We start from the raw sequence: 27,639 nt of genomic DNA on the forward strand, positions 1-27,639 counted from the left end.
AGCGTCCATTGGACCGCTCAGTCCATTGGGACTAACCAATGAGCAGCCTGGACGATCGGTCTATCCAATGAAAGCTAAGCGGAGGCGGGCCTCACGGCGCGGTAGCGGAGGTACGAGCGCGTTAACCAGGGAAGGGATGTGTCTCCTGCTGGGGGCTGCTGGGGTCGGGAAGACCCTGCTGGTGAAACGTCTTCAGAATATCCTTCCGCGCCGAGTGGGCAGGCAGGGGGTCCCAGGAAGGGTGGGGAGGGAGCACACCGGGGTTGCTCATCACGGGAACTCCTCCCTCTGCCACGCCATGGCCCTTGACCGCCAGGACAGCTGAGCTCCGGAGATGGCAAAGGCGACCTGGGAGAGCCCCCACCGACGCGGCCCACGGTAGGTGTCGGCCTCTCTTAGGTCATGACCTTTGAGGCTTGCAAAGGTCCTCAGACCTCTTCTAATGGAAGCCGCGGTGCTTGTGATCAGTGGAAACTCCCATCCCATCACTGGACTTCTGAGGGCGGTGGGCACCTTTCTCTCCCATCCCTAGAAATTCATTCCGTTGTCACTCTCAATGGTTGACATTGGCCTGGAGTCCCCAGAGTGCTGCATTTCTTGGTGGCGAGAGCAGAGGGCTTGAGCAGTTGTCACTGGCTGTGGATGCTTAGCTCCTTCATCGCGGAGCTGCCATGCAGAAGCTCACCACAGCACACCGCTTGCGCTGGTCTCAGAGCATTGTGGTTCTTCCCATAGGTGGGCACCAACCTTACAGACATTGTGGCCCACAGGAAGATCACCATCCGAGAGCTCGGGGGATGCATGGGCCCCATCTGGTCCAGTTACTATGGAAACTGCCATTCGCTCTTGGTGAGTTAATACTTCAAGCTTCTTTGGAGGTCAGTTTTGTCTGACTCCCTGAACCATCAAGGATTAGCCCTGCTTTTCATGGGATCGGGTTTGGGGGTCTTCGATGACTGTGCATTGGTCTGATTTCCTGAGCAGGGCTCAGACTCTAGGAGGCTTGTTGAAGGCACCGCATGTTCTATACCTTGATACCTGAATACGCCCAACACTTTACATCCCTCTTGTTGGTCCTATCTGTAGAAGGAAGGGGCATCAAATTCTGGGATGAAGAGCTGATGGCCACAGTAGACTTAATTTTACTTAAAGACACCAGTGACAGTCATGCTCGTACAACTCCCCCTTGGCAATTTCCAAAACCTGTTGTTTAAAAGCCAATCTGGGGCTGGATGTGTAGCTCAGGGGAGTGCTTGCCCTAGCTACAACTTGAAGCCCTAGGTTCAAACTCCTGCATCATAAATTTAAGTCCATTTAAAAAGTTGTCTGTGTGCTCTTGTGAAATGACCAGGCAGGGCACTGGTCAGGACTATCTTCTGTAGCATGTTTTCCCTTTCTCCCTAGTTCATGATGGATGCCTCTAACCCCACCCAGCTCTCTGCATCCTGCATGCAGCTCCTGGGTCTCCTTTCTGCAGAAGAACTTGCAAAAGCCTCGGTCCTCATACTCTTCAATAAAATGTATGGGTCTCAGGGCTGGCTGGGCAGGATGAAGGGCAAGGTATCCCAAGGGGTTGCTCTACTTGAGTACAGCCAAAACCATGGGGTCTGCAGCGGGGAGGCACAGCTGTGGGTAGGACAACTTTGTGGCGAGCACCACTTTGACGAAGTGCTTCTTCAACTACAGTGACCTACCCTGTTACATGACCATGGAGGAAATGAAGTCATTGATGAGGCTTCCGGACATCATTGCTTGTGCCAAGCAGAACATCACCACAGTAGAAATAAGTGCCAGGAATGGCACTGGACTGGCAACAGTATTGCTCTGGCTCCAGAATCAACACAGGCACAGCAGTTGACAGCAAGATGGAGAAGTATGGCTGACCCCACCCAGTGCCTAGGAGGCAAATGCATGAGAGCCTGAGGTGTTTGATAGGAGCAGGCCACCCAGTGTATCTGCAAGTGATGGGGGTCTGCGCTGTGACCAGTGAACAAGCACACACTTACAAACACCACTGTCATATCACTTCTAAACAATGGTCCCAAGACAGAACAAACTGCAGGTGTCTTCATGTCTCCCACCAAGAAACTGGACCCACTGAGGGCTTTGGACTGCACGGAGCTCAGGTCATTTTTATAGTACAGACTCTGCCCTTCTGAGTTCCTATATCCTGACCATGTTGCCCAGAAAAAAATATAGTTAATGAAGTTAAGAATTGGGAAGTGGGGCTGGAGAGATGGTTCAGTGGTTAAGAGCACCGACTGCTCTTCCGAAGGTCCAGAGTTCAAATCCCAGCAACCACATGGTGGCTCACAACCACCCGAAATGAGATCTGACGCCCTCTTCTGGTGTGTCTGAGGACAGCTACAGTGTACTTACATAAAATAAATAAATAAATTAAAAAAAAAAATTGGGAAATGGGCCGGGCATGGTGGCACACACCTTTAATCCCAGTACTCAGGAGGCAGAGGCAGGTGGATTTCAGAGTTCGAGGCCAGCCTGGTCTACAAAGTGAGTTCCAGGACAGCCAGGGCTATACAGAGAAACCCTGTCTCGAAAAACCCAAAAAAGAATTGGGAAGTGTGTGTGGGGTGTGTGTGTGTGTGAGATGGCTCAGAGCATTGGCTGCACTTCAGAAGATCCTGAGTTCAAATCCCAGCAACCGCATGGTGGCCCACAGCCCTCTGTAATGAGATCTGACTCACTCTTCTGGAGTGTCTAAAGACAGCTACAGTAGTGAGCAGAGGTCAAGTTCAATTCCCAGCAACCACATGATGGCTCACAATCATCTATACAGCCACAGTAATTATAATAATTTAATATAATTAAAAAAAAAAAAAAAGAATTGTCTTGGCCTGGAGAGATGGCGCAGCATTTGAGAGCTGTCCGCTCTTCCTGAGGTACTGAATTGTACTCCCAGCAACCACATGGTGGCCATACTGAGATCTGATGTGCTCTTCTGGCCTGCAGGTGTACATGCAGATACAGCACTCACATACAGAAAATTAATTTTAAAAAAAGAAAAAATAGAGTTGTGTCTCAAATGGGAAAAAGTAGCCAGGATGTGGTGGCACGTGCCTATAGCTTAAGCTACTCGAGAGACAAAGGCATAAGGATCATCTTAAGCTCAAGAGCTGAGCTTTTCATAAAGATGGGGGCGGGGGTGAGCGGGACAGGTGTGGTAGAGCATTTCTCTAACCCCAGCACTTAGAAGTCAGGCAGGAGGATCTTGAGATCTGACTGACACAGTGAGAAACTGTCTCAAAAAACAAAAAGCCAAAACTCTGGGGGTGGGGGAGTATGTCTGTGACCTCACCAGAAACAAGAATGTTCTCATTGATGGATTTTTTTCAATAAGCTTTTATTTCTCGTATGTACAGGGATATATGAGGTCCCACAAGTGGACAAGAGAAGGCACACAGGAGGTGGTAACATTCTACTGGGATAGCTTGTCAGGTGCATCAGCGTGATAATCTTCTAGGCTCAGATCTGCTGAGAAAAACCTGCAGCAGAGCAGTACATCAGGGTGCCTGCTTTTCAACCAGGACAAAGTGGAGAGGGCTGGGGAAGCCCTTATGTCTCCTGCCCCTTACACCATGAAGACCTTTACACACATGAAGACATATATGTACCTATGTGTCTACATGAATCACCAATTATTCAGTAATGATGTAATGGTGAACAGGCTCCAGCTTACCTGCCAATATTTAGTGTTCTGAGGGTCAGGACTCCAAGATGGCAACAGGGACCAGACCTGACCCTGGAGTGGGCAGGGAACAAGAGCTGCCACATCTTCCATACCAGAAGTGAGGAATGGGGAAGCCAAACAGGTGGCTCCACACATCATTCTGGCCAAGGTCAATCTGAGATGGCTTAAGCACAGCAGGAAAACATCCATTTAGCTGGGATATTTTGTGAAAAAGCAGCACTCAGAAGACAATCCCTGAATGCATGGGTGTGGGCGTCTTTAATAAATATTACAGAAAGTGGGAGGAGTCAAGCACATAAAGGCATGGACACATATAGGCACGGGCACATATAGGCATGGGCTCTGAGGGATAATTACCCAGAGTCCTTTGATGTAGCTCACAGTTGAGCTTTGGATATGTGGCCACATTGCTTCTAAAGAACTCAGAAGCCTGCATACTCTGATAATGGTGGCTCCTGGGCCCTGGCCCTAGTCCTGATGCGCAATGGAAAATCAAGTGGCCGATGCATCCTGCTCTATTCTGGCCCTTGCTACTGTTGGGTGTGTGCCTGCACACTCACTCATCTTGTCACATTGACACGCATTGACTAGGGCTGTGGATAAGCATGTTGGAGAGCAACGGCCCAGACTTCAAAGAGCAAAACTTTAATAAACTTCACTCTGGAAAATGCACATTTGGAAGAGGGACCAAAGGCTCCAGGACCAGCTTTGCTAGACGGAGGCTCCTAGGTCTGCTAGAGGACTGTGGGCTTCCGCAGCAGTGTCCAAGCTTCGCTCTTTTGATGTCTAAGTAAGGTTTTTGAGACACTCTCAACATGTTCAGGCAGGCCACACATTTGCTTCAAGTCAAGACTGGCTTTGAACACCCAATTCTTTCGCCTCTACCCTCTTGGTATAAAAATTCTGCTCTGTCCACCATTGAAACCTGGTTTTCATGTGTATACCTCAAGGTACTCAGTCAGTACTGAAACCCCCCCTCTCTATCCAAATCAAGCGTGGGCTGGGAGTTCTGGTCATTTGTACAGAACCCTGCAGGCAAATAAAAAAAAGTGCTGACTGCCAGCCCCCACTTGCCCTTCCACAGCCCACTAACCTGCTTTGCTGTCTGTCCCTGCCTTCCAATGGTTGCAGTAAGCCCGTGGGAGCTTCCTAAAACATTGGTGTAGTCTGACCTACACCAGCAGCTTCAGTAATTAGCTGGATTAAGGGATTGAGTCCATTCTACAGTGGTCCTGGCTTGTCTCAGCCGAGACTTGTTTTAGAATGAACTTAGGCTCAAGGAAAATACCAGCCCTTCCAGCTGTGTCTCAGGCAAGTGCCTGTATGAGATGGGATACCGTGTGGTGGTCACTCATAAGGACAACCTTCAGAGGAAGGAAAAACACTCTTCCAAACCTGAAAGCTTACTCTCAGGACCCTATGCAAGGAGAACATCCGCTGCCTCTCCCTTACCCAGGTCTAGCAGCTCCCAAACTAGTTTCCAGGGGATCAGACCCCTGGGTCTCTGCATCACAGATAAGCGTGGCCCTGCCTCTGGGAAGAGCTGCCTGGTGGCTGTGCAGGTGTCATTTCCTGTCGATGCAGCTTCTTCAGGGCTCTGTAAGCCTGCACAGCCCGTTCCCGCTCTTCCCCCAGGATCCGCTGGCGGGCCAGTGAGGTGGCTGGAGCCGGGGACCCACCACCAGGACCCAACAGCATCTTCTTCAGCATTAGTGATTTCTTGCCAGGCTGAGGAAGAGAGAGAAGGCTGTAGCACAGGCTCAGCTGGAAAGGAAGGGGGCAAAGGGTTCTGGCTGCTCCAGCAGCTAAGGGCCCCTTAAGAAGGTCCTGGGCCAGGACACTTTTGCTCCCCAGCAAGGGAAGACCCTGCAGACCACACCCTCTCTGCATTCCCTGGTCACCACATACAGCATCTCTGCTTGCGCTCCTCCTGGGCTGAACTGTCAGCTCTGGGGGCTGCAACACAACTTCTCCAAACTTCACAGTATCTGGAGAGAAAGTGAACAGAAGCCCATGTTGTTTCTGACTCGCCCACCCACCCTCCCTTTCTTAAAGGCTTCAGAACTCACTCAACTCATCCACTGGCCTACTAGTGGTGGTGAGCCTGGGAATCCACAGGGCCCACCCAGAGGTATAGTGGGAAGCCCAGGCCCAGCCCTGTGGGGACCACAGCTTCCACGCCTGCTACGGGAAGAGTTACCTTTCAGTAGCTCCTGCTCCAATCTGTCTACGGCTCTTGCTTCCCTTTTCCTCTGGGCCTTTTCCAGTCGTCGCTTCTGGAACCTGGGGAGGAGCACATGTTTTCCAGATTCCTGAGCTCTTGGTCCATTTTATGGACAGCAGAGGTCAGCCTGTCCTAGAGGGTTCCAAACTGCGGGGCTGGGATGCAAACCCACACTCTGCACCCAACGGGCTCTCCAAGGGTCCCCAGTCAGCATTCCTCAGCCCCAGGGAACAAAAAGCCTAGATATTTTGGGAGGTTCAGCAAGGATGCAGCTAAGTGGTGTGTATCGAGCATGGGCACGCTGCTGAAAGGTAACCATGGGCTGTTTACCTGGAATAACACACCCCAGCCCAAGTGAGGGTCAGTCAGGTGTGAGGCACCATGAGTGGCACATCACACCTCTTTGTACACACACACACATATACATATATACACATGTATAATGCATGCACACACACACACACACACATTTTTTTCTTTTGGACAAAACTACCTCTCTATCTGCACCCAAGCCAGGGGTGGCCTGAGCAGGAGGAGGTGACTGAGCAGATGGGAAGCCAAGTTCATGGTGGGGACACCACCCCCATGGACAAGAGCACACCCAAGGATCATGAAAGTGACACCATCTCCTCTTTACAGTCAAGAACACCAGGCCAAGAAGGCACAGACCCTGAACAAACAACATAAACTCAAATCCCTTTCAGATCAAGAGGAACAGTGGTGACAACCCCACTGCAGTGCGGGTGGCAGGCTGCGAGTCAGCCCCACACGGGTCATTCCACAGGGTTATTCCCTGGAGGGTACGATGCCACGACACCCAGCAAGCTCTCCTGTAGCACACAGCCACGCCTATCTTTCTCCACTCTCCTGCAGCAGTGCCCCTTCCTGTCCTGTTCTTAGAATCTCCAGTGCTGGGGGCTGGTGAGATGGCTCAGTGGGTAAGAGCACCCGACTGCTCTTCCGAAGGTCCAGAGTTCAAATCCCAGCAACCACATGGTGGCTCACAACCATCCGCAACGAGATCTGGCGCCCTCTTCTGGAATGTCTGAAGACAGCTACAGTGTACTTACATATAATAAATAAATCTAAAAAAAAAAAAAAAAAAAAAAAAGAATCTCCAGTGCTGTCTCCAGAGGAGCCAAGTAAACAGAACAGAAGCACGGTCTGTGGAGTACTGACTGGGCTCCAGCTTCCCATGTTAAGAGGCTGTTCTGGGGCTGGTGAGATGGCTCAGTGGGTAAGAGCACCCGACTGCTCTTCCGAAGGTCCAGAGTTCAAATCCCAGCAACCGCATGGTGGCTCACAACCACCCGTAATGAGATCTGATGCCCTCTTCTGGTGTGTTTGAGGACAGCTACAGTGTACTTACATTAAATAAATTAAAAAAAAAAATTCTCTGTAAAAAAAAAAAAAAAAAGAAGCTGTTCTGGCCAGGTGTGGTGGTGCATGCCTTTAATCCCAGCACGCGGGAGGCAGAGGCAGGTGGATCTCTGAGTTCAAGGCCAGCATGGTCTACAAAGTGACAGGACAGCCAGAGCTACAGAGAAACCCTGTCTCGAAAAACCAAAAAAAAAAGGAGCCGTTCTGAACATGGCTTCAGCTCATGATTCTCGGGAGTCATCAGGTGGGACGGACCTGCTGACTCCTGAAGCGCTATCACCAGAGGACACAGTCACCAGAACCCAAAGCCTCGAACCTCGGGGGGCCTCCGCTCAACTCACGCTTTCTTCCGCTCGGACTTCTCCTTCTTGGGAGCTGCCTGCACCTCTGGCTGCCGAGAGGCCTGGTTCTTGCTAAGAAACAGCACGTGCTGGGCCTCCTGCTCCATGCGCTGGACGTAGGCCACATCAGACTCCCCCTTCCTTTGCTTGAACTTGGGGACAGCAATGTCTGGCTCCTCCCCCTTCGCTTCCTTTTCCAATGTCTTCTTGAAAGCCACCTGGGCTGAGGAGAAAGGACACCCAGAGTAGGTGTAGAGGAAGCTCGGGAAGAAGGGTTGGTGACAGGTAAGCAGCCTGGGACCATTTCCCTCCTACAGCCACAAGAGGGGAGGACCAGGCTTAATGACAGAGAGAAAGCTAAAATATTCAGTTCAGAGGAGCCCCAAATGTGATGTCAAGACCTACTGGCTCCTGTCAAAGATGTCCACTGCCACACAGGCAAACAAAGAAACCAAAGCAGTGCCGATCATGGCAGCACATACCCATAATCTCAGCAATCAGGAGGTGGAGATGAATTGCTTTTGAGGCCAACAGGGCTACCTAGAAACAACCTATCAGAAAAACTCAAAACACACCAATGTGGCTGGAGAGACCATTTATTCCAAGGGCTGGAGAGATGACTCCACAGTTGAGAGCACTGACTGCTCCTCCAAAGGACCAGAGTTCAAATCCCAGCAACCACATGGCAGTTCAAGGTCTGACACTCTCACACAGACATGCATGCAGGCAAACCACAACAGACGTAAAAAATGGAAATAAACTTTAAAAAATGTATTCCTTAAGGACCTGAGTTTGGCTCCCCAGCAACCACACTGGGCAAGAAGGCCTTTAACTCCATGTTTAGGATAACTCCATCCATGGGATCCAGCCCCCCCCCCCTAGCCTCCAATAGCAATTGCACATGCACCCCTCTACACCAGTCACACATGCATATACATAAGTGAAAAAACTTCAGCTGGGCAGAGGTGGCGCACGCCTTTAATCCCAGCACTCGAGAGGCAGGAGGATTTCTGAGTTCAAGGCCAGCCTGGTCTACAGAGTGAGTTCCAGGATAGCCAGGGCTATACAGAGAAACCCTGTCTCAAAAAAAACAAAACAAACAAACAAACCCTGTCTCGAAAAACCAAAAAAGGGGGCTGGAGAGATGACTCAGAGGTTAAGAGCATCGACTGCTCTTCCAGAGGTCCTGAGTTCAAGTCCGAGCAACCACATGGGAACTACATGGGCTCACAACCATCTATAATGGGATCTGATGGTCTCTTCTGATATGTCTGGAGAGAGCAATGGTGTATTCATATGCATAAAATAATCTTAAAAAAAGAGAGAGAATTTCAAAAGTCCATGTACTTTTATATAAATTATAAAAGCACTGCTGTAAAATCAGCCATGTGCTGTCTTTCCCATACCCTACACTCCCAGTACCGAGTCTTGGTGTAGTCCCTGTGCCTCAAACGCCTTTAAGAATTTGGGTGACTGAACAGGTGCAGATATAATGGCACACAGCGAGGGCTGTACATACCCTCCTTTTTTCTCTTCTTGTTACTTAGCGTCTTTTTCATCTCCTGTCGGCTCCTCATAATCTCTCGGAGCCGAAAAGGGATTTCTTGCTCATCCTGGTTCTTAGGCTTGCAATTCACTTTCTTCTTTTCTTTGCTGGAAAGGAAACCCAGGCGGAGTGTAACCCTTCCCATGTACAACACAGCCGGACACATAGTAGGAATTAACCCCGTAAAGAAACGGTTCCGGGGCCACGAACACACGGTTCTCCCCTTACCCTCGACCCAGGCTGCCTTCAAGTGCATTTTCTCAGCACGCTGAGGCAAAAGGAGCTCTAGGGCCCAGGGAGGCTGGCAGCTCTGACCTCATGCCCGGAACGTGGCTCATGAGAAACTGGAGACACTCACCTCCGTTCATTCAACACATGGCTGAACGCGGGCCTGGGCTGAGGGACGCAGGAAAGTTCCCAACTGGGTCCTCTCCCGGGGATGGCACCCACCTGCGCTGTCCCGGCCGTGAGGCCGAGCGCTGCTGTCCCCGAGCCTGCTGCTGCCGCCGCGCCTGCGGCTGTCCCGAGCCTCCAAGACTCGCCGACCGCGCGGTAGCCGGCGCTACACTCACAGGCCTCGCCATGACTACCCCAGGCGCGTCCTGCACGAAGCTATTTCCGCCCTCTTACAAGCTCCCGGCCTGCGAGCATCACTTCCGCTTCCTGCGCTGCGTCCCCAAGCTCCTTGGCTCCGACAGCCGCACCAGCTATGGGGTCGCCGCTGCAGAACCTGTCCCGGGGAGGCCGGGTGCGAGCTGCGCTCTGGTGCTGGACACAAGCCCGCGGCCTGAGCGGCCGCCAGTGCCCCAGCCGGGTTGCGCGAAGCCTTTCGTGCAGCCGGGGTTTCCCCGGCCGGGGAGGCAGGCCAGCGCTTGGAAGAACCATGGTCAGCGTGCTCACTGAGAGCTTTCTTCAGGTCTGGGCCCCAGACGAGTTAGTGGGCAAGTAAACTGCAAGAGTAACAGTGACCAGGGTCATGGGTGAATAGCAGGGAAGGGAACCCGAGGGTCTTTGAGACGTGAGAGACGGAAAATGGTGTGACCCAGTGTCCTTAAGCGTCTCTTGTGAAGTGATAGAAAGGACGACACCGGGCCGAGGATGTAGTCAACATGATCAGAGAAGAGCTTAGCTACAACTGGCTGATAAGGGTCAACCGGCCCAATGGCCTTCCCCATATCCTGTCCAGGATGTGTCGTCAGTCTGGCTGTCCAATCTGGAGTTGTTCCTCGTGCAAACTTTGAGAGCGAATGCCCAGTGCTAGGCACTGAGCCGAGCAAGCCCTTAACAAGTTCCTTTTCAGCTGGGCAGTGGTGGCACACGCCTTTAACCCCAGCACTCGCAGTGGTGGCACACGCCTTTAACCCCAGCACTCGGGAGGCAGAGACAGGCGGATTTCTGAGTTTGAGGCCAGCCTGGTCTACAGAGTGAGTTCCAGGACAGCCAGGGCTACACAGAGAAACCCTGTCTCGAAAAAACAAAAACAAAAAAACCAACAACAACAACAACAAAAAAAAACCAAGTTCCTTTTCATACCAACCAGTATGTCCACTTCCCAGATAGGGAACCAGTATACAGAAGTCAGGAGAGTCATACAGATTATCCCATGTTCACAGGGAATGCAACATTTCTCCAGCTGGGACTGCTGCCAGAGTCTTCACAGACACCGTGCTCCAGTGCAAGTCACTGATAGCTGCAGAAACTTGGGGATGGACCACAGGGAAGAAGGTTTCCAAGTAGGTACAGAGGATGACAGGGAGCCAAAGGCTTCCCTGCCCAGGGGGAACCCCACAGGGCCCCCATGCTCACTGCCGCCTGAGCTTGAGCCTCCCACCAACTGCTGCATGAGTGGCTGCCCTAACTGTGTATGGGTAGATTATGCCGAAGCTCTGCTGAGGCTCTACCAGGATGGCGGGGAGAAGGCCCTGGCCATTCTAGAGGAGCACGTGACAGATGAGAACCTCAAGGCCTTCCTCAGGATGGAGATCCGGCTCCGCATGCGGAGCGGAGCCTGAGCCATTTTACCCGGGACTCCTTATCATGGACAGACACTACCCTTAAGGGACGACAGGATCACTTATGTCCCTGAGTCTGGAAGACTCCACAAGTCTGCAAGGATTAGGAATTCTTGTGTAACAACTTCACCTCAGAATAAATGAATCCTCTATGATAACCATGCAGGGGCTTTTGTGTTGTCCCTCTGCCTGCGTTATCTTGTCAAAGAAAGCATGCCTAGGCTGGCTGTGTGTCCCTGCTCAACAGCTACAGCTTTCCCTACGGGTGAAGCTGAACTGAACCCATGCCCGTGAACGCCCTGTGACAGCAGCACCCCCAAACCCCAGTGTACCTGGCTGTCCTGCTGAGAGTGAACTCTGGTTCCAATCTGTGGTAAATGGGAACCAGCACATGAAAGGGAGCCAGCCGCTCCCTGTCTCCTGCGGGTCCTGGAGGGAGACGTTCCTTCTACCGTGTAGTGGTGAGGGCCACCCCTTAGAGTTCTGAGTACTGCTAGAATGACCAAGGCAGCTGGGACATCAAACTCTAGGACAGGCACTAGCAAGGACTGAGCATAAGTGCATTGATGCCCACCTATCCCATTTAAAGGGAGAGCTAGGATTATAAAGTGACTTCCTCCTGAAACTGAGATGATAATTAGGGCTTTTTCCATGTTTGGTGGTTTTGATTGTTTGGTTTGGTTTTGGTTTGCTTTTTTGGGGTTTTTTTGAGACAGGGTTTCTCTGTGTAGCCCTGGCTGTCCTGGAACTCACTCTGTAGACCAAGCTGGCCTCGAACTCAGAAATCCACCTGCCTCTGCCTCCCAAGTGCTAGGATTAAAGGCAAGCGCCTTCACTGCCCGGCCCATGTTTGGTTTTCTTACACAGATCTGTGAAACCAAGTAGAAGTTGGGGCACTTGGCTAGTGGATGACAGAACACAGTTCAGGCTGGTATCTTGGGCAGATGTTGCATGCCACCCAAAGTCCTCAGCCAGGGCTGGGCCCTGATGGACGATAGTGGTGACCACGCCTGTTAGGTCGCTGGAACATCAAACTCTTAGGATCAGCAAGACTCTTGGGAAGACTTAACTATAGATTGAAGCATTTCCTCCAAAAAGAGATTCGAAAGCCTCAGGAAGTAACAAAAACTTAAGACTCAGGAATCTCCTCAAACTTGCAAGATACACAGAGCCTTCCCTAAGACAAGACAATCAGTAAACCGTTGCTGGAAAATAGAGACTAACCTAGCTGAATAGCCTGCAAGCTGTGTAGAAAATTCCAGACATAAAACATTTGTGACCCATCACCTTCCCCGCCCCACCTCCCCAGAGTTTCTGTGTACAGCCCTGACGGTCCTGGAACTTGCTTTGTAGACCAATCTGACCTTGAACTCAGAAATCAGCCTGCGTCTGCCTTTACTAGGATTAAGGCACACCACCACCACCTGACTTGAATTGTCATTTCCCCACCCACACCCTCAAGACAGAGTTTCTCTGTGTAGCCCTGTCTGTCCTGGGACTTGCTTTGTAGGCCGTGCTGGCCTCTAACTCACAGAGCTCCACCTGCTTCCCAAGTGCTAGGATGTAAAGGTGTGCACCACCTCACCCAGCTGAATCACCACTCTTGATGGGGTTGGCTTTCTGGTAATACAGCTGCCTTTGATCATCCACACTCCTATAACTCAACCCAATACGCTCATCAATTTGCCAAGCAGTACGTGGGTGGAACCATTTCTGTCATTAGTGCCTTAGAGTAGGTAGACAGTTGTTCACCTCTCCAGGAAATGTCAACACCAGTGGATCCTACAAAAGCCAGCATTTCCAACATTTGATTATTGTGGCAAAGGTCTGTAAGGTATGAGATGCCTCCAACAAAAAGGCACAGCTAGCCCTTTGCAGTGGGCCTCCACCGATTTAATCCCCAGGTACTTACACCACACATCTGTATGAAGTGCCCCATGGTGGGCAAGACACTAGCAGTGCAACATGCCTCCTATACCAGTTCAGTGTAGACGACAAAGGTTAAGACAAGAATGATGCGAGCCGGGCGTGGTGGCGCACGCCTTTAATCCCAGCACTCGGGAGGCAGAGGCAGGCGGATTTCTGAGTTTGAGGCCTGCCTGGTCTACAGAGTGAGTTCCAGGACAGCCAGGGCTGCACAGAGAAAGCCTGTCTCGAAAAACCAAAAAAAGAAAAAGAAAAACAAAAATCTAATTGTTTTTCTTTTCTGCCTGGCCAAAAACCCAACTCTATCCAAGCTCCATACAAATGAGTTTGAAGAAAAGAAGCTGATCTGAAATAGGTGTTCTAGCCTAGCTTGTCTAGTGACCCTAAGACACTAGAGAAGAGCCCCAGAGGCCCCAGAGGAGGAAGCTAGAGGAACAGGCACAGGAAATGGGACTACACAGAATATCAAATGCACGGGCCTTGGGGTTGAAATGCAAGAGGCAGGGCTGAAAGGCAAGGAAAAAAAATGGATAGAGGCTGCTACGCAGAACATCATGATCTGCTGACATTTCCTCAGTGAGTGGGACAAAGCAAGGCATAACCCCAGCCCAGGACTGTCCGGAAGATGGCCCAGTTGTTTCTAAAGGCTGTGTACATGGAAGGCACAGCCCTACAACCAGTGGAAGTCATATTTCCCCTCCTTTCCTGGGCTACCTACTGGACTTGGGTGTCCTTTCTTCAGATCCTTAACTGTATGACCCGTTCTGCCCACCCCCAGGATCCCAGGCAATGGTGGCTCCCTCAAGGCCCAGCAATCTGATTAGTGTATTGTCATAAAAGAGAGTCGTAATCCGCTCATCAGGAGAAGGATAAATTCCTAGGCCAGTGTTCTGCTGACCCAGGTCCAGACAACCGGCACCCGTGGCTTCCTGAGATCTGTCCAGTGCTTGGTGAGTATGGCCCATGCTGTGGTCCTTTCTGACAGCTAGGCATTAGCCTGGTCCTGGTTCCTAGGCTGGTGCTAGCTTCAGACACAGAGGCTGAATCTAGGAATGACAGAGGGGAGCCACTAGACTGGGGTGGGGGTGGCGGTTATTGCCTACAACAGACTTAATGCGTCCCTGTTGCTTAGTCTCTCAGCTCCGATGTTCCAGCAAACCACTGACTGCTCATTCGCCCTGGGTTGGGAGAAGCTAACAGGTTTTAACCACCTCCGCTGAGCTCTTGAGTCTTTAGGAGCCTGTCCTGTTCCCCTGTCCTTTAGCAAGGACATCCTCCCAATCACCTGCTCTGATTTCCCACAATGCCAAATGGTAGTGCCGCTGTTACCAAGGCCAGCAACCTGACCATACACCCGAATGGCACCAGCTTAGGTTAGTCCTGGCTAGGCAGCTCAGACATGGTTTCCATGGAGACAGTACTGATCACTGGAGCTCTGTAGGGGAACAGCTGCCCATGGGGGTTTATAGCCTTCGGAGAAGTATTTTTACCACTGGGAAGGAAGTAAAGATGGGTGCCCAGGGAACTAAGCAGCCTGGTCTCTTATCCTGAGTCCTGGTTCCTAGGCTGGTGCTGGTTTCAGGCACAGAGGCTGAATCTAGGAATGACAGAGGGGAGCCACTAGGCTGCTAGAGTGGGGTGTTACCTACAACAGATTTATGATTCTCAGCAAACCACTGACAGTGGCTTAAGACAGGACAGTGCTGCCGGGCGTGGTGGCGCACGCCTTTAATCCCAGCACTTGGGAGGCAGAGGCAGGTGGATTTCTGAGTTCGAGGCCAGCCTGGTCTACAAAGTGAGTTCCAGGACAGCCAGGGCTATACAGAGAAACCCTGTCTCGAAAAACCAAAAAAAAAAAAAAAAAAAAAAAAAAAAGACAGGACAGTGCTATACCACATAGGATTATAGGATTGAGGGCAGAAAAGATGTAGTCCCTTGGGAAACCTAAGGGTTTGGGCAACATCTCCTGTCTGGGTCACCTGTATGGCCTCAGATCCTTCAGCAGCATGTGAGGTTTATGCAGCTTTCTAGAAACCCTGGGGGATTAGAAGTCTCCTTCAGATACTAATAGGATTACAGAAAGCTGTGCTGTCCATGGCCAAGGTCACTGGGCTTAGAGCTCTTGGGGAGTGGTTCTGCAGGGAAGAAGAGGCACCATCCTTTATAGTGTCTTCTAGGCTGTGGCCAGATGTGGGGCAGCAGAGGCAAGCTCAGCCACACCAGCGCCTGAGGAGATGCTCAACCCAGAATAAGCCCCTATCCAGCGAGGTAGTGAGCAGCCTCAGCAGGCATTGTGCCCAGGAGAACCCCAGTGTGGCCACTCTCCTCCAGGCCTGCTTCTGGCTCAGCCATCTGACATAGAGCTATGAAGATGAGAGGTCCCCAGCTCAGCTGTTCACAGACAGGCCCCTGCCCTGTGGCAGCTCTGGGCTCCATTTTGTGCAGGTTATTTGTGAGCATCAAGTCCAATCACAAGAAACAGGTAACAAGCCAGGCAGTGGTGGCGCACGCCTTTAATCCCAGCACTTGGGAGGCAGAGGCAGGCGGATTTCTAAGTTCAAGACCAGCCTGGTCTACAGAGTGCGTTCCAGGACAGCCAGGGCTACACAGAGAAACCCTGCCTCAAGAAAGATAGATAGGGGGCTGGTGAGATGGCTCAGTGGGTAAGAGCACCCGACTGCTCTCCCGAAGGTCCAGAGTTCAACTCCCAGCAACCACATGGTGGCTCACAACCATCCGTAACGAGATCTGGTGCCCTCTTCTGGAATGTCTGAAGACAGCTACAGTGTACTTACATATAATAAATAAATAAATCTTTAAAAAAAAAAAAAAGAAAGATAGATAGGGGGCTGGAGAGATGGCTCAGCGGTTAAGAGCACTGACTGTATGCCGGACGTGGTGGCACACGCCTTTGATCCCAGCACTTGGGAGGCAGAGGCAGGTGGATTTCTGAGTTTGAGGCCAGCCTGGTCTACAAAGTGAGTTCCAGGTTAGCCAGGGCTACACAGAGAAACCCTGTCTCCAAAAAACAAACAAACAAAAAACAAAACAAAAAAATAAAACAAACAAACAAAAAGAGCACTGACTGCTCTTCTGAAGGTCCTGAGTTCAAATCCCAGCAACCACATGGTGGTTCACAACCATCTATAATGAGATCTGATGCCCTCTTTTTTGGTTTTTTTTTTTGTTTTTGTTTTTTGGTTTTTCGAGACAGGGTTTCTCTGTGTAGCCCTGGCTGTCCTGGCACTCACTTTGTAGACCAGGCTGGCCTCCAACTCAGAAATCCACCTGCCTCTGCCTCCCGAGTGCTGGGATTAAAGGCATGCGCCACCACGCCCGGCTCTGATGCCCTCTTTTAAGACAGCTACAGTGTACTTACATATAATAAATAAATATTTTAAAAAAGATAGATAGATAGATAGATAGATATAGATGATAGAGAATTTGCCAATATATGACATGAAGAAATGGGGATCCAGAACAACATGAGGTAGAGGAGGAGGCCTTTCTTTCCTGGAACTAGGGAAGGCAGCCTGAGCACTTGGAAGAGAAGGCAAGTGGCTCACCTCAGGATCAGGAAGGAGTGTCCTTTGTACCTATCCTCAGAAGGCTCTCAACAGAGTGACAAGGCTGGGTCAGATTCCAGTGTGTGGGAGGGGTGGGGAGCAGACAAGGGTGTTCAGTGGCTACCTGCAAGGGGAGGTAGTAAAAAGGCCTGCTTTAAGACAGAAAGTGGGTTTGATGTGGATTTGGAGTATGGAAAGGGTGCAGGGGTTGTGTGTGGCTCCTAGCAATGGGAGGTGTCTGCTGGTACCAGGCAGAAGGACAATGCTGGGAGGCTGGATGGAACGGGAAGGTGGCTCTCTGGAGTGGAGTCGGCTGTCTCTGTGTCGGGCTGGTGATGCCTAGGTATCAGCCCTCTCTGCTCCCGAGGTTGTTGGGGCAAGCAAGGGAGCTAACAAGGATCTGCCTGGTCTACCCTAGCCTGCATGAGGACACCAGCCCAGCCTGACAGAGTCCAGAAGCTAAGGGTCACTGCAGTGTCTCTGCCAGCCTCACCATGAACCTGGAGCCACCCAAGGGTGAGATTCGGTCAGCCACCCGGGTGATAGGAGGACCAGTCACCCCCAGGAAAGGACCACCTAAGTTTAAGCAGCGGCAAACAAGGCAGTTCAAGAGCAAGCCCCCCAAGAAAGGCGTGCAAGGGTAAGCAAGCCCCCCAAGAAAGGCGTGCAAGGGTAAGCAGCAACAGAGGAGGGTTTGTCTCTCACAGAAGGAGCACTCCTCCTGGGCTGCAGCCTCTTACAGAAGGAGCACTCCTCCTGGGCTGCAGCCTCTCACAGAAGGAGCACTCCTCCTGGGCTGCAGCCTCTCACAGAAGGAGCACTCCTCCTGGGCTGTTTGGGAGGACAAGGTGAAGGCTGTGGTGAGGCTCTTTGCACTGTGTCCTCATCTTTGTGACTGGGGCCTCAGGAGTGCGAGGGGAACCAAGGACCTATCACTGACTCCAGAGCTGCAGCCAGGCAGGTCTGGGAAGCAGTGTGCTGGAACCTCCTCAGGAATGTGTGTGTACCTCCAGCTCTTTCTCCTGTGCACACACAGACACCTACAAATGAACACCCAGAAACTCTGTCTTAGCCAGCTGTCTGTTGCTATGACAACATACTTTTGCAGAAAAGATTTGTTGTGGCCACAGTTTTGGAGATTGAAAGTTCCAGGAGGGGTGCTCTCAACTGTTTGGCCTCTGGAAAAGACCCTGTAGGGATATTACAACCTGGAGGATGGCATCTTGGCAGGAGTGCTGAAAAAGAGACAGATCATATGTAGGTAGAGGAAACTAGATTGGCACTAATCCATTGTAATGTTCTTCATGACTCAATCACTTTCCTTTTTTTTTTTTAAAGAGATTTATTTAATGTATATGAGTATACTATAGCTGTCTTCACACACACCAGAAGAGGGCATCACATCTCATTACAGATGATTGTGATCCACCATGTGGTTGCTGGGAATTGAACTCATTACCTTTGGAAGAGCAGTCAGTGCTCTTAACCACTGAGCCATCTCTCCAGCCTAAACCAATCACTTTCTACTTGGCCCCTTCCTAAAGCTCCACCACCTCCCAAGACTGTTGCGCTGGGGACTGATTTCCAGCATGTGTGTCTTTTAGGGACAAACCATAGCCCGCACGTTGAGACCCATGCTCACCCAGGCCACACTGTGGGGGTGCCGGTCCATGGGCTCACCCTTCCTTCCCTGGTCCTCAGCCTGTGAATCTCAGAGACGCATGCTAGGCACCCGGTGGTGGAAGGGAGCCCTCAGCTCCTGCCCAGCAGTGGACGTAGGGGAGGAGACCTTCAGTCTGGGTTCCGGGGATGGCTAGATCTAGACCTGGACATAACATCCTTAACTACTGTCATTGCAGGTTTGGGGATGACATCCCTGGAATGGAAGGCCTGGGGACAGGTATGACAGCTTGGGATTGTTGCATCTAGACAGCCCTATTAAGTCCCCTACATCCTTCAGACATCCCACAGGTCCCAGGATCCTCTGTTTATTGCTTAACCTGCCTCCCCTCGGGTCCCTTGTTTCTCTCAACATCAAGCTTCGGGTTCCACTGAGAGGGGTTTCCCCATGGGTAGGTTCACCACGCACAGGAGAAACCTTTGCCTCTCCTTCCAGCTTTGGCACAGGGGTCCCCTGAGCTCCCCTATTTGGGCCTACAACATCCTCTCTACTGCAGGCAATACCCAGAACACAAGAGGAAGTCTACAACCGTAGCCTAGACTCTCATCCTAGACAGACATGCTTTCATTCAGGGAGTGAAAAGTGAGGCAGCAGGAAATGGGTGGGCCCGGGGTCACGGTGTTTCCTTAATCACATCTTTCCTGCAGATATCACTGTCATCTGCCCTTGGGAGGCCTTCAATCACCTAGAGCTGCACGAGCTGGCCCAGTATGGCATCATTTAGTCAGATCGCTGCTATGTGAGCCCTGGGGAAGAAACCTGCTGAAGACCCCCTCCCCCCTCTCCCCTCTGCAAACCCTGTCCAGGACCCAAGCCTGAGCCTGAGTCCCTAGCCAGGTTACCGTGGCCTCCCCCAGGACAACCACAGGCCCTGACACCAGCTACTGAGAGCCTACAGCCTCCCACAGGATACCCTGTTGACCTGAAGCAACTGGTCAGCAGAAAGAAGGGAGTGGGACCCAGCCCCACCTCCTGTCCTTCTTGTGGCTGTAATGCAGGGCTCCCCATTGTTCCCCTGAACTGCCTTCTGAGGGTGAGAAAGTTCCTCTGTCTTGTAGCCCTTCCAGATGGGTGTCTTGGGGTGGGACACTGTCCTGGGGTGAGGTGGCAAGAGAGACTAAGCTACTCCATTTGTTATAACAACCTTCCCAACATACTCTTGTCCCTTGTCTCTATTTCAAAATAAAGTCAGCATGTCCTTGCTTATGTGAGGTGCGCTGACAGAGCTGTGCTGATTCCCCTGATATTTCCCCGTTCTCTACGGAGGCTTGAGGTCCTGGGCAGATGAGCCTGGCCGTGACCCTCACCTCTGGTGGCCATAGTCCGTGAAGCAGATTCTTGAAGAAAGGTGGGCAAGGACAAAAACTAGAAATGTAGACACGGGCATCTAATGAGAAACCCCATGGTCTAGCAAGTCCATCCTAAGACTGACAACTGACAGCTGACAGCTCCTGTGCTCCCCCAGTAACCTGAGGACGCCCACACACATGGCTAAACTCACCCCAAAGCACAACACTTAAGGTAAATGTTTATTCTTTGGGCATGACCAGAAAATGACTCTCAGAAGGATCCGCTGTGCTGGGCATGGTGGTACACACTTGTAATCTGAGCACTGGAGAGCTGGAGGCAGGAGAGTGCTGAAGATAGATCATCCTGAGCTATGTAGGGAGTCCAAGGCTAGCCTTCCTTCGATACCTGAGGCTCTGTCCAAAAAAAAAAAAAAAGAATAGAAAGAAAAGAAAAAAGACCCCACTTATGAGACAGCCATAAACTGAGCATGTAAGCTCTACAGATAAAACCAGAGCTGTGTTGCCTTCTGCAAGCAGTCAGCCCTAGCTGGGAAACTAGGAATTGTCTCCATTTTGATTTTGGAAAGACAGTCCCAGTCATTGTGAGATCTGTAGTTTACTATACAAATAAGAATGCACACACCAATAAGCAAAGTCTTTCTTTTCCCTGAAAAATTTTCCACAGGGTATAGCCTGGGCATTACCCTAATTCTTACCAAAGACCAGCAAGCAAGAGGAGGCCCATGAGAAGCTAGTAGTGATGAAATGGGGACCCAAAGCTAGTCAGTGTGAGACAGATCAGGGAAGGTGGGTGAGGCTGGAACCAGAAGACCCCAGCCCTGGCTGCTCCTGCCATGTAGCGGGACACAAGGCAGGTATGTGCGACACAGACTGCCAGGGTGGCCTTTGCAAAAGACAGCCATGGGCTTAGCTGGGTCCTGAGGAGTCAGGAGTGAAATTGTGAGATTGGAGCAGCACAAAGGCTGTCTAGGCGAGTCATGGGGACTGATATCAGATGTAGCAAAGAAGCCAGGGCCAGGAGAGGAAGCCCTGTCACCTTCCCTGGATGGTGAGGAGAAGCTTGGAACTCTGCAGTGCAGTCTTCTCAGATCTGTTCGCTGGGGAGGGTAGTGCTAGCAGCTCACACGGGGCCTGGTTCTATGTCCTCTGCTGCCTTGTGGACAGCCAGGGCCCTTAGCAGGCAGGCAGCCAACAGGAGTTCAGTCCCTTGGATCATGACAACGGCCACAGCACAGTCACCTATGGCACCAGTATTCCCCCGCAGCCATTCTTGCAGCGCAGGCCAGCAGCCCTGCAGGAATACTACTTGTCCAGCCACATTCTGGTCCAGGTGCAGTGCTCCGAAACCACATTGGGTATTCACTACAGCTCCGTCTTCCTGGGGGTTGATGCAGCAGGATGCTGGAAGGCTGCAGGCTTGCACCCCGGGAGAGCTGCAGTTAAAGTACCTGCAGGGCACATAAGGTTTAGTCCTGGAGAGAAGGCTGCCTTCAAACTCTCTCTCTCTCTCTCTCTCTCTCTCACACACACACACACACACACACAGACACTCACATACAGACACACACATGTGCACACACACGCATATGAAGAAGCATGTATATACATACACAAGCACACAAATGCGCACACAGAACACCAGCTTCTCAGATCATTGTGCTTACACTATTCTATACTTGCACACCAGGGGTGAAGGTGGGGTAGAGTGTTTGTCTTAGCAGACAGAGACATGTTTAATGAGGTGATTGGAGGAGAGGAGGTGACAAGACCTTGTCCCATCCACACTGTGAGTTTATCTGAGCAGGCAATGTCAGAGAGGAAGTAGACTGAGCTTCCACAGAAGTTTCCAGAAGGGGCTGCAGTAAGAAGAGATGTTCCTGGGCAGCAGCCAAAGTCTTGGAGATATGAGGAACCCCTTGGTGGCTAAGGAGCCTCAGCTGCAGGTTTTCACAGGTCTGGACCTCACTGGCCCTGACAACCATGAACAGAACACACTCTGGCAGGTTCCCCCAGAGACCTGGGGGTGCTCTGCAGGGTGCCAGGAACACTGAAGCACAATAAGTTGCAGCTATGCTAGGAATAAATAACCAGTCTTTAGAGCCCCTCTGTCTCCATCCCTCAATATCAACTGACTTCAGAGACTTCTGAGAGGGAACATAATGTCTATCCTGGAGGTCACAAGGACAGGTGATGCTCAGACTATCTGTGTACTGGAGGAAGCAGACAAAACAGGGACCCTCAAGCAGAACATAAAACATTGTGCCGTGCCTAGATTGGAAGTTTAACCACACTCACATGAACACATAGATATAGTTGTAGATTGATGACCTGAGCCACCACTAAGGTATTTTTCTTGTCACTGAAATGCGGACAAGCTAAGTCTAGGCCCTAGAATTGGCCAAAGATGGGCTTCTTTAGGCTCAAGACTCATGACCCACACCTCATGAGTAAGCACACACATTTGCATGTCTGTCTAATATAATATGTGTGAGCCTCAGTATGAGACTTCATTTTGTGTTTTAAAAAAGAATGATATACGAAAGTAGATGAGGGTATATGTTTTACACAACTACACTTGTGTACAGGCATGTGGAAGCAGGAGTGCAGGGCATGTGGTTGTGTGTGCACACAAGAACACTCACACACACACATGTATATGCATGCATGCTCAAATGGTTGAGTGAGGCATCTAGACCACCCCCTCTCTCACCCACGTGGCGTTTGGGGGACACTCACAGGTTCTGTTGCCAGTCCTGGTAGGATACTGCCCCACAGCATTGCAGCCCCAGCTGGACTTGGTCGAGGAGGAAGTGCAGGTCTGGGTCATCCCAGTAGTGAATGATGGCTGCATGAAGTGTATACTTCAGGCTATCCTGCAGTGGCTTCCAGAAGGTTACCATGAGAACCCCTGCCAGGGCTTCCAGTGCCAGACAAAAGAGGACAGCCCCACAGTACCAGTGCAACAGGCAGCTGTTCTCACAGAAAGCACCTAGACATCCAGACAGGCTCACCACGCTGACCACCAGGCCTCCCAGCACCAGCATCAGCATAGGGTCTGTCGGCACGGGTCCACCCCAGCCAATCCCCTGAGACCTTTTAACAGTCAGGCCCCAGAGCCCTGCAGCTAGGGCCAGCAGAGACGGCAAGGAGAAGAGGAAGTTAGAGAGGAAAATCAGATACTTGACACAGTTGCTCCCTGTGGAAAGTGGGAGGGAGGAGGCCTGGCCTTCCCTCCAGGCCTGGCGCTTTGCTCCAGGACAGCACCTGCAGTCCCAGGACCCTTTCTGATTCTCCCAGGGTGCTGGACGTGGAATATTTGCGGTAGGTGGACTATTCCTGGTGAGTGGGTGCTCTCGGCCAGCGGTGTCCTGCAGAAGGAGAGGAAACTTAGAGGATGCATCGGTGAGACCTCAGTCACTCAGACTCTGTGACATCAAGCAGGGGTGAGGCCTCACCAGAGAGGGGCTGAGGCTGGGGTGGGCTTAGAGGAAGTTTATGGAAGGAAGTAAAGTTTTGAAGAATCGGTGGCTTGGGGCCTGGGGACTTGTGATCTAAAAGGGCAGTGAGGGTCCTAGTTCACTGTTTTCCAGGGTCGATGCGTGAGGCCGATCTCCATTAGGACAGTATAATGGCAGCTCCCTGAAAGGTCCCTGGTAAACAGAGGGCAGAGCAGCAGTTACAAGATGGACCCACTCGGGGCTGGAGAGATGGCTCAGTGGGTAAGAGCACCCGACTGCTCTTCCGAAGGTCCCGAGTTCAAATCCCAGCAACCACATGGTGGCTCACAACCATCCGTAACGAGATCTGGCGCCCTCTTCTGGAGTGTCTGAAGACAGCTACAGTGTACTTACATATAATAAATAAATAAATCTTTAAAAAAAAAAAAAAGAAAAGATGGACCCACTCCCTTTCTTCTATACCCTTGTGAAAGATGGATCAGCGTGGTCTTGCCCAGACTTGCTATTCATGGGTCAGGATTTCTTGCCCAGACTTGCTATTCATGGGTCAGGATTTCTATTCCTCCAACATGGCAGAATCATGGCAGGTGGGTCTACTTCCCTAGTCTTGGAATGGTCTCTGTGCTGGAATCAGTGTATAGTGCCCCACCAGCAGTGACTTTGTGCAGTCACAAGAGGGACTTTCCCACCCAAGCCATAAGTGCAGGCTGCCTGGGATAGAGAAGCTGGTCCCGTGACTACCCCTTCTACCCTTCTGCGTGAAACCAACCTTGTTTTCTTTGTATCATCTCGGACCCACCGACTGAACCTAGGTCAAGTGTGGACACTATGCTGAACCTAGTATAGAGGATGCAGGGAGAAGTTGCCTAGGTACTGCCTGCCTGGCTTCCTGGGCTGGAAGAGAGGCAGCCAATAGACCCGGGGCAGGAATCTAGAGGAGGCAAGGAGGCAGACCTGAGAGAGACCCTTTACAAGGAGATAGGGTAACCTGGTTTTTGGAATGACAGTGTGACTTAGGCATGACTACAGCCAGGTATCTAGGCAAGGGTCCCATTTCATCCCCGTACCACAGGAAGAAGCTTGTCCAGCTGTGTGGATTGCTCTTTCACCCTAAATTTGGAGCAGAATATGTGAAGGTTTTCTGTCAGCCTGAGTCTGTCAGAGTAAAAGGACAACCTGCCAGAGCCCACTGGCAGCATTAAGACTGCCTGAGGCCACAGAGTCAGTCCACAATCAGCCTCAAAGGACATTTGCCCTTACCTGTTCCTGAATCAATATTTCTTTCAGGCCTATAGGGGGCACCTTAAAGGCTAGCACCCAAGTGTACCCACGGGTCAAGAGAGCCTTCTGATTAGTGAAACCTCCACCCTTGTCTGAGAGAGTCACCCATTGGCATCTGCTTAATGACAAATCCTAGCACACAGCTAGACTGGGGGGTGGGGCCAGGAGTCAGGTAGACTGCAACCTGGTCTAGGGGCTTCCCAGAGGACCTTAGAGCCATGAAACATCTTCAACCTCAGCTAGGCCATTAAGTGTCGGCTCACCTGAGACAGCAAGGGGCTGCATTCTTCTTCCTTCATCATCCACACAATTATAGAAAACCAGGGAGAGCAGTGGCAGGTGTCTCTCTGAACAGGTTACAGTCCTAAAATAACGGTGTCCCGGTGTCCCTTGGCTTCTCTGTGAACTGTACAAGCCAGAGCTGGAGAGCTACAAGCTCCTCCTCCAGTGCGATCACAGTGGTATCATGTGAGGAGTCACATTTTAGGGCTTACAGCAGGGGCCTGCTTCTACAGTCACATCTGATCTTTCTAGCCTGTAATTCTTGGCCTTGGCTCGGGGGATATCCCTAATGTCTGCACAGTCATGATTTTGGTAAGGTGGCCCTGATGCTGGACCCATGGCCATCACTATTGAGTCCCATTTTGGTCTTGACCCGTAGGCTCAGCTGGTCTCCTATCAGCACCCCTAAAAGATCAGTTCTGTGCAAACTGGTTCACAATAGCAGCCCCAGGAGCCCCACAGGCAGCACAAAAGCCAATTATCCTTATAGTTTATGGAGAGCAAGAACAACTCAGTATTCACGTTCCAGATGTCCCTTCCCTCCAAGCTTGTTGGAAGCAGGATTTTGCTGTGATCACTGTCCAGTCTAAAGGACTTTAGCTATGCAACTCACTATGGAGACAGAAAGCATGTCCCTAGGCTGTCAACACTGGGCCCTACCACCTAACTCTGTCTCCCTGCTTCTGACTGGTGTGTGTGTGTGTGTGTGTGTGTGTGTGTGTGATGTAGATGTGTTAGTGTCATTATAGGCCCACAGGACCTTGAGACATCAGGAAGCCCTTCTGTAGACATGTTTAGGGCAAGGTTCTGCTGTACATGGCAAATGTCCCTCCTGTTTGGACCCCAGTTCCCCTGAGTTTTAACTTTTGATGGACATCTCAGGCTCAGCCTCCACTTTTAGCTTTATCTGCCATTTTTCTGACTTATAACTTTATAAGCCAGACAATCGAATGGCCTAGCACTTGTGCATCCTGGCCTTTGTCATACCCCCCATCTCCACTGCACTGTCACTGTTGCCTGGAGCCCTCCAGTGTCTTCCACCAGCAGCAGCAACAGCAGCAGCAGCAACACCCCATTTTTTTTTCTTCCCCTGACCAAGCCAGCTCAGTCAGTCAACAGGGTCTCAAGTGAGGGAGTGAGGATTGAAAGGAGAAAAACAGTTAGAGAAAAATGATAATCTGACTCCAGCCCGTGCTGAGGCTGAAGCAGCTTTATGTCGCTCCACCTGCTTGTATATCAATCTAGGTGCATCCAAAAAACATGGTCAGCTCTTAGATCAAAGACAAAGTCATCAAGTGAAGTAGTAAACAAGAAGGTCACACAAGATAATAATTACCAAGCTGGGCATGGTGGCGCATGCCTTTAGTCCCAGCACTTGGGAGGCAGAGGCAGGCAGATTTCTAAGTTTGAGGCCAGCCTGGTCTACAAAGTGAGTTCCAGGACAGCCAGGGCTACACAGAGAAACCCTGTCTCAAAAAAAAAAAAAAAAAAAAAAAAGATAGTAACTAAGTAAAGTGGTAAGCAAAGAGATCACACAAGGCAGTAATTCAGCAGAGCAGTACACAAAGCCCCATGGTCTCTGTTTCTAATATTCTTTTTTTTTTTTTTTTAAGATTTATTTATTTATTACATGTAAGTACACTGTAGCTGTCTTCAGACACTCCAGAAGAGGGCGCCAGATCTCGTTACGGATGGTTGTGAGCCACCATGTGGTTGCTGGGATTTGAACTCTGGACCTTCGGAAGAGCAGTCGGGTGCTCTTACCCACTGAGCCATCTCACCAGCCCTGTTTTTAATATTCTTACCTCAGCCTACCTCCTTGTCCAAGCCCAGTGACAGATGCCAAATTCCTAGAAGCAACACCCAGAGCTCTCAGCATCCTCCCCACCTGAAGTGTTGAGGATGAAATCTAGGACCTCACAGAGTTATAGCCCTACTGTGGTGTGTGCCTGCAATTTTTGCAAAAAGACTACATTCTTTTGTTTTTTGGGGGGTTTCAAGGCAGTGGTTCTCTGTGTAGTCCTTGCTAAACCAGGCTGGCCTCGAACTCAGTACCTCCTGTCTTTGCCTCCCAAATGCTAAGCTTAAAGACATGCACCACCACTACCTGGCTAAAGTCACTTTTTAATTCAATTCCTCTTGTAGGAAATATTCAGGCTGGGCATGTTAGCATATACCTGGACCAGGGCAGCAAAAGCACCAGGATCCTGATGGACCTGGCAGCCAGTGAAAAGGCAGCATAGGTAGGACTTCTGAAGGTTTCTTTGCAGATGACTATGTTCCACAGAGAGGAAGTCAGCTAGGAACTCAAGGAAGAACCTGGACGAAGGATGGAGACAAAGGCTATAAAGAAATACTGTTCCCCGTCCCCGGCCTATTTTCTGACTCATGCTCAGCTAGCTTTGTTACATATCTTGGGCCTACCTGCCTAGGGTATGGTGCTACCAGCAGTGGAGCAGCCTTTTCACAACTGTCTGTCAGGACAGCCTCTCACAGTAAGACCACAGGAAACAATGTGATCAAGGCTTCACCTGAAGTTCCTTCTTCCCGGGTGTGTCTAGGTTCTGTCAACCCTAACCATCTTTATTTTATTTTATTATTTTATTTTGAGACAGGGTCTCATTGTTTAGCTCTGGATGCCCTGGAACTTCCTATGTAGACCAGGCTAGCCTTGAGCTCAGAGCATCACCTATCTGTGCTTCCAAAGTGCTGGGATTAAATGTATGCGCGCTATCACACTCAGCCCAACCTTAAAGAAAAGTGTGTGTGTGTGTGTGTGTGTGTGTGCCTGTGTGTGGCTGTGTGTACCTGTGTGGGTGCCTGTGTGTACCTGTGTGTGTGTGTCTGTGTATATCTGTGTGTACCTGTGTGTGTCTGTGTGCTCTAATGTGTGTGTGAAGGTCAAAAGACAATGTTCAAGAAT

At 50.8% G+C, this 27,639-nt stretch overlaps 5 protein-coding genes across 6 annotated transcripts; 3 read left to right on the top strand and 2 right to left on the bottom strand.

Moving 5' to 3' along the window:
• Positions 1–90: 90 nt before the first annotated feature.
• Arl16 (ARF like GTPase 16) lies at positions 91–2,399 on the top strand. The gene is made up of 5 exons (XM_021177980.3): positions 91–197; positions 320–378; positions 736–849; positions 1,405–1,520; positions 1,687–2,399. The coding sequence occupies exons 1-5, from the start codon at positions 137–139 to the stop codon at positions 1,856–1,858; spliced, it is 522 nt and encodes a 173-aa protein (XP_021033639.1). The 5' UTR covers positions 91–136; the 3' UTR covers positions 1,859–2,399.
• A 945-nt stretch (positions 2,400–3,344) lies between these two features.
• Positions 3,345–9,830, bottom strand: Ccdc137 (coiled-coil domain containing 137). Its single transcript, XM_021176962.3, has 6 exons — positions 9,651–9,830; positions 9,174–9,307; positions 7,655–7,877; positions 5,910–5,992; positions 5,618–5,697; positions 3,345–5,437 (listed from the first exon to the last, which is right to left on the bottom strand). The coding sequence occupies exons 1-6, from the start codon at positions 9,782–9,784 to the stop codon at positions 5,219–5,221; spliced, it is 873 nt and encodes a 290-aa protein (XP_021032621.1). The 5' UTR covers positions 9,785–9,830; the 3' UTR covers positions 3,345–5,218.
• Positions 9,831–9,870: 40 nt separating this feature from the next.
• Oxld1 (oxidoreductase like domain containing 1) lies at positions 9,871–11,373 on the top strand. Of its 2 annotated transcripts, none has more exons than XM_021178095.3 (2): positions 9,871–10,116; positions 10,814–11,373. In XM_021178095.3, the coding sequence occupies exons 1-2, from the start codon at positions 9,910–9,912 to the stop codon at positions 11,210–11,212; spliced, it is 606 nt and encodes a 201-aa protein (XP_021033754.1). In that variant the 5' UTR covers positions 9,871–9,909; the 3' UTR covers positions 11,213–11,373. The 2 variants fall into 2 exon arrangements, with proteins under 2 accessions (XP_021033754.1, XP_021033755.1); XM_021178096.3 differs by having other exon boundaries at positions 9,871–10,086.
• A 2,313-nt stretch (positions 11,374–13,686) lies between these two features.
• On the top strand, positions 13,687–19,589 carry Pde6g (phosphodiesterase 6G). The gene is made up of 4 exons (XM_021177918.3): positions 13,687–14,088; positions 17,123–17,344; positions 18,564–18,604; positions 19,033–19,589. Exons 2-4 carry the CDS (start codon positions 17,199–17,201, stop codon positions 19,107–19,109), a joined length of 264 nt encoding a protein of 87 aa, XP_021033577.1. The 5' UTR covers positions 13,687–14,088; positions 17,123–17,198; the 3' UTR covers positions 19,110–19,589.
• Positions 19,590–20,815: 1,226 nt separating this feature from the next.
• Positions 20,816–24,736, bottom strand: Tspan10 (tetraspanin 10). Its single transcript, XM_021177711.2, has 3 exons — positions 24,698–24,736; positions 22,432–23,063; positions 20,816–21,143 (listed from the first exon to the last, which is right to left on the bottom strand). Exons 1-3 carry the CDS (start codon positions 24,734–24,736, stop codon positions 20,816–20,818), a joined length of 999 nt encoding a protein of 332 aa, XP_021033370.1.
• Positions 24,737–27,639: the final 2,903 nt, after the last annotated feature.

This window comes from Mus caroli, unplaced genomic scaffold (assembly GCF_978045245.1).
Source record: "Mus caroli unplaced genomic scaffold, Mus_caroli_1 scaffold_13, whole genome shotgun sequence".
NCBI lineage: Eukaryota > Metazoa > Chordata > Mammalia > Rodentia > Muridae > Mus > Mus caroli.